At 43.8% G+C, this 6,239-nt stretch overlaps 1 protein-coding gene across 2 annotated transcripts in view; it reads left to right on the top strand.

Moving 5' to 3' along the window:
* Positions 1-1,031: 1,031 nt before the first annotated feature.
* Positions 1,032-6,239, top strand: part of LOC117430368 (sodium-dependent serotonin transporter-like) — a 28,065-nt gene continuing 22,857 nt past the window's right edge. The window contains exons 1-2 of one of the 2 annotated variants that reach the window (XM_059000732.1): positions 1,032-1,864; positions 2,747-2,908. In XM_059000732.1, the coding sequence (XP_058856715.1) occupies positions 2,873-2,908 (36 nt within the window). In that variant the 5' untranslated portion in view covers positions 1,032-1,864; positions 2,747-2,872. Of the gene's footprint in view, positions 1,865-2,566; positions 2,909-6,239 lie in introns of those variants that run through there. The other variant, XM_034050349.3, reaches the window with a different exon arrangement.

The raw sequence follows: 6,239 nt of genomic DNA, 5'->3' as shown, positions 1-6,239 counted from the left end.
TAGAAGTGTGAATGCTTGGTCTGATATTTAAACTCTATGTAGCGGGCTCCAGTTTTGTTTCAGAATACAGTTGAGATAAACTGAGCTGTCTAGGTACTGTTGCTTCCTTGCACGGTATATTTTTACCTGTGCAGTTTTTAAGTTCAGTTTTCTGGGTATTTCTCCAGTTTTTCTACTGCTTGCACATAGGTTACAGTGGAGAGGGTGCTTCTTACTGTACAGGATCCAAGGCAGTAGCTTCATGTGAACTCCCTTGTATTCATTCTTGAAAGTGAGCTTTGTGTTGCCTCATAGCATGCTAAAGAAATTGAATTCTGCACCATATAATGCAGTGCACCCTGGATAATTCACTAATGTGGTTGATTCATGTTGACAGCAAACTGTACAAGAACTACAATGTTTATTTATACAGCATGAGTGCCCTTCACTGTTTACTAAATGTCATGTTTTCTTTTATGTGTAAATCAGATAGCAGAATGAAGAGTAAGCACTGTATCCATAAAAAAAAACAAAAAAAAAAAAACTTGGCTTCATGTTAAAAGTATATTCCAATCTAATCACCCCCCCACACACATGCGCAAGTATTTTAAACACACAATTGAACGCACACATGCATACACAGGCACGTTTTCCTGTCCGCATTGCTTCCCAGCATTTTGAAGTCAGGGTTAAAAATGAAGACAATTACTTATTTTTAAAACAGTTCGTGAAGCGAGTGAAGAAAAATAACTACCAGTTCTGTTTCCAGTGAAAGAATGCAATTTAAATCTCCTTCGGCCGAGAGAGAGTGTAATTCATCATGCTGGAGAGGAGAGAAATTAAACAAACATGCCTTGGAGGCGCGCCGTACAAACTGAAGTGAGATGCATTCATTCTGCAGCCCTTCCAAAAAAAAAAATAATCATTTCCAATGCGAGAGGGACCACCACTACTACGGAGCGCTCCTGGGGGGGGGGGGGGGTATCCCTGTTATTTTGGTACTGTGGAAGAGCACATGCTGAGTACCTGGTACTTTGGGTTCAAGGGAGCCTCTGCCCGAGGCACAGACTGGACCACAGACAGCAGAGATGTGTGATTATATGCTGTTACCTTGCAACCACACTGCAGTACTATAAAGTCAGTTTTTATTTGTGTATCATAAAAACATGCATTTCTGGTCTGCCTAGGCGTTCACAGCATAGACCACTGGCATCGTTTTAAATGTAGGGTTAATGGAAGGAGAAGCCCCTGGATTAACCCTACCCATGCTGTAACACAATTGATGGCTGTTGTACACCAAGGTGTCAAATGCACAGCCTTCGGCTCTCACTAGATGGCAGCATCGAGCTTCATGGCTCCCTGAGAGTGACGCTTGCTGTTACCAATCAAACCAGAGAAGGGGTTAAAGCCGTTGATCTCAAATATGTCACGTGGGAAATACATAAATCCAATACAAAATTTTAAAAAAATTATTGGATTTTTAAAGAAGTTACTGTGAAGCACTGGCAATTTATTAAGAAAGTTGGAAGCGACTGATCTGCGGTAGGGTTAAGAAAGTGCATGTTGTCTTTAAAATTCTAGAAAGGAAATTAGCCTTTTTTTAATACAGCCTGGCCTCTATCCTCTTTACTTCAGATAAGAAGAAACGTTAGGAAAACATTCCTTTCCGTCATGGATAGGATAAGTCACGGGACGGAGGTGGAAACGGACTTCGCAAGATGTTCGAAGCGGTGATAACGCAGAGACACCAGCACCACCCTTTCCTGCTCTGAAAACAACAAACCAAAAAAATAAACCCTGCAAGCCTTCCTCTTTTGCCCTGTGACACATTAATCACCCCATGTCCACATTCCTCCGCGCAGTTATGACTCTTCAGTCTCTGAAGGTAAGAGAGGGGTGATTCTGTAAGGTGCCCTCTAGATCCATTAGTAAGTTTTTCATTGGAAGTCTTCAAGTGATCAGTGCAAATCCCCTTTTGTAAAATCAGCTGTGTTAGTTTAAACAGCAGCCAAGTATTCAAAAAGTTTGGTTTAACAGAACCCCGATTTTAGCACTAATCTTGGGATTGCTACCTTAGGTAACGTAGACCCAGGATTTGTGCTAATCAGGGTCTGTTAAACCAGCCGAGATGTGGAGCCATATGTCGAAGATGCATTTCAAATGAAAAGTTCATGTATGCAATGATAAAGGGAGCAGTGCAATTTCCAATGCATTTCAGAAAGGGTAGATAACTTTAACATTACAACATTTCAGTGAGATTAAGGCCACTGCTAGGATTTGAAAGCAGAGGTTTGAAAGACCTCTTGCTGGGCTGGCAGGCTGACCCTGCAAAGCTGCCAGCCCTTGGAAACACACAATTGTCACTGCAGGGAAGCCAGCGCTAGTAATAGGACCTTTACAGCCCCATAAACAGAGCTATTTGTAAAAAGAAAACAAGAAAGGTAGGCCACGTCACAGAGCAGTTAATCCAGCAATCTGATTGCAGCAACAAAGCCGGTACAGGCCCTTACAAGCCAGAGCGAGACGTCCTTTGAGTGGATACAACACCTGCACCTGGGTCTATATATACAGTGTATTACCTGAATGTAAATATAATCTGCAATCCATCAACACTGGGGAGTGTACAGGCGCGCTGTCGGTGTCAGTGTGCTCAGAACCTTCCAGGACGAGGCAATAAAAACTAAAGAAAGCAACAGGGAAAATAGAAAGCGGCAGTTCTCATCCTAAAGGCAATAAAAAAACTTTGCCTGCTATTTGCTTTGTGCAGCCTGCCTGCCTGCCTGCCTGCTGGTTGGTGCAGTGTGGCAGTGTTTTTGCTCTCCTTGGCTGAGATTAGAAGTGGACTGGGAGGGAGACCTGGGGGACGGAGCCACGGTGCTTGCAGGACTGGAGCATGGACTGCACCTGCAACCCGCAAGATGAGAGTAAGGTAGGGAGACGTCTTCTTTACCTGTCTGTTACAGTGAGGTCAGCACCTGCATGGAAGGACCACCTGGCTTCCTGCTCTGTCTCTTGCTAAATTTCCTGCGTCTGATTTTTTTATTTTAATTAAAATGACCACTAATTGACAGCCCATGGTTTTAAGGAGGTTTGATCATGGTTTATTTTCTGCATAGTGGAATTTATTTTTCATATATATATATATATATTTTTTTTTTTTTAAGCGTTCTGCTTGTAACAGGTGGTTTTGTACAACAGGTTTAAATGAATGCAATCTGTGGAATCTGTTCTGAAGGAAACTGGTCCTGTAAGACAGGTCACCCCAACAGGTAGTTTTTTTCACCTGTGTTTTGTTCTGTCTTGCTCGCCGGACTGGAGGGAGCACTCTTTCTCTTTGGGGATTAATAATAATAATAATAATAATAATAATAATAATAATAATATTTATTAGCCATTTAGCAGATGCTTTTATCCAGAGACTAGGGGGTCAACTGTGCATCAACACCTGCTGCAGAGTCACTTCCAATAGGACCTTGTTTGTTTTACGTCTCGGGGTCACACACAGTGAGTCAGTGGCTGAGCCGGGTTTGAACTGGGAACCTCCTGGTATCAAGCCCTTTTCTTTAACCGCTGGACCACCAAGCCATGAGGGATACATCTTTATGCCTCAAGCAAGCCCTGGACAGGAGGGACCTTCCTTTTACCCAAAATGTTTCTGTTCATTGGATATCCTTTCCCTTTGCTGACTGAGACCTACAGAAATAATCTTAAATTAGAGTTCACAGCAATAGCCAATGGAAAACCGGGAACATTAAAATATACACAGGGTTGCAGGAGGTTTGCCAAGCCGCACACGTTAATGTCACAGTTCTTTTAGAACTGCCCTCTGAAGTACCCTGCCAGCCAGGGGTGTGGGCCCTGAAGGGCCAGACTGAACCTCAGAGGGGCTGGCCGGCCTGCCTTGTGGGCTACCCTTCTTTGTTGACTCTGTTATAAAGGCTGGCAGATTTAGGGTTTAGGGGGCCTCCAAGGCGGCTCTTCTAAGGGTTTCCTGAGGGGTGAATTGCAAGCTTAGCAGCATGAAGGCGATAAAAACAAGCTATAAAACTGAGGCTTCTTACATTACTTGCATTTCTTACATTTCTGAAACGGTGCAGAAAACCAAGCCTCCCAAATATAGTGTATTTGTCTGTTTTCCTTGGAAACACTGGCTCGTTTTGTTCGTACTGTCCTTGTGAGTTTAGGGGCGTGCTGTGTATCAGGTGAAGGGCAGTACAGTGAAGGCTTCCCCTCTTGACCCCAATCCTAACCTGAACACCCCCTGCCGGGCTGCCCACCTGCCTGCCTGCCTTCAGCACTGTGCCTCTCTCTCTCTCAGTGTGTGAAAACCAGTGAATTAGCCCCACGGCACCACCTACCCAACCCAGTGTGAAGGTCTCATTGTCGGTGTTACGTTACGACTCTGAGTGCTTTGAAGAAAAAGGAGCAAGCGATTCATGGTAGCAGCAGCCCAGTAAAGCTGCACTTAAACATCAGTCTGACCCCCTAAAGCCCCTTTTAAAGCCATGGTAGGAACATATTTAAACAATTAAGGGGGGCCCTGTTTTACAGAGCGCCACATTGTAGTTTCTTTGTCTTTGTTCTTTTCTTTTCTGTCTTTTTATAGCACTTCAGTATAAACAAAGGGTTCTTTATAAAGTTCGAGGGGGCAAGCAGATTACAGAACAAGAGTGAATAAAAACAGAGTCGATCTTGCTGGGGTGTCTGGTGCATCTTGTGCATTTTGAAGATTGAGGATTACCAGACTCTTGTTTCATTTTCAGCTAGAGAAAGGGATTGCCACGGAGAGTAAAGCCCTGGCTCGGTTTTAATCACATCAGCCAACATCTGTGATGCAAGCGAACACGGGGAACGAGAAGAATGAAACAAACCAGAAAAACTAAGATAGATTGTTTTAAAAGAAGATAAGAAACATCTACCTGCGTGCTGCTGAATCAGATTGCTCTGCGTTCAATGGGTTTCGCTCGGAGCTCTTCCACGTGGCGACAGTAGAACTCAGAGGCTCGTGAGCTGTGTGTTAGCCCAAGGAACCCATGGCTAGTTTACTGCAGCAGGGAATAGACTAGCTCAAGGCAATCCATGTCTACTGTATTAGTTTCAAATGAAATGCTTACTGCATGGTCTGGCTTTTAGACAAGGTGAATGGATGGATTTTTACAGAGCTTTACAGCACCAGAGAACCCACTTGGATTGCATCAGTCACTTTGGGGGTATTCCAGGGATAACTATGGATACGTGTTTCGGGGTAATTGATCCCCACGTGCTGTAAAGTGCTCTAACGCTGTGGTTTATCAGGGTGTAGGGCTGATTAAATCAACATCTGTTTCTCCCTGGGAACTGGCAGGGAGCCATAAACCCCTGAAATGACAGGAGTCTTTATAAAACCCTCGGGAGTTTGCTGGAGGCCTGACTCCCTCGAGAAGAGCTTGTGAGGGAACCTAATCTGCCCAGACAGAGGAGGTTACCGCTCGCTGTGACTGAGGTGTTTTAAAGGGGGTGGTGACAGCACTGTACCACCCCACAGCGTCTGGCTACATAGATGCAATCCAGATAAAGCGATTGCAAATAGAATTTAAAAACAACTAGGTGAATATATATGCGTAATTTATGTATCCCGGTCTTCTGTCAGAGGTGAACACATTACACTTTTGAAGTATTGCAGTTCCCTAAAGGTCTGACAGAGGGCGCTAACGCACTTTTGTTTGTTTTTTAAATAAACACTACACGGTGTCCAGTGCAGTCTGGGAATGTCACTGAGACGGCAAGGTAGCTGCCAGCTTGCTTTAATTACAGAGATTAAATCCTGTGGCACAGACGGCAGTGGCGACGTCGGCCAGTGATGAGATTAAGGGCGCAAAGAGGTGCCCACTGTCTCTGGAGCAGAGACTGTGCCTCAGCCCCAGTCTGCTACAAGGATTTAACACGCTACAGTGGAAACCATCTTTAGGAAAGGTTTGATTGGTTGTACTCATTTTATTTTATATCGTTGTCCCCTCTGTTTTTTTGTTTGTTTATTTTGTTCACTTTTTATTCTTCCAGTTGTAGAATAGTTTTTTTTTTTAATCAATTGTTGCCCTAAAGCAGGGGTGGCCAATGTGTTGATTATTCCACTCCTGGTCTTTGTTCCAACCCTGTTCTAAATGAATTGAACCAATGAAAACCTCCACCCAGACCCTGTTCACTGCCTCATTTTATTATTATTATTATTATTATTATTATTTATTTCTTAGCAGACGCCCTTATCCAGGGCGACTTACAAT

This window comes from Acipenser ruthenus, chromosome 26 (assembly GCF_902713425.1).
Source record: "Acipenser ruthenus chromosome 26, fAciRut3.2 maternal haplotype, whole genome shotgun sequence".
NCBI lineage: Eukaryota > Metazoa > Chordata > Actinopteri > Acipenseriformes > Acipenseridae > Acipenser > Acipenser ruthenus.
Note: the sequence above shows the minus strand (reverse complement) of the source record. Positions and strands in the feature narration are given on the sequence as shown.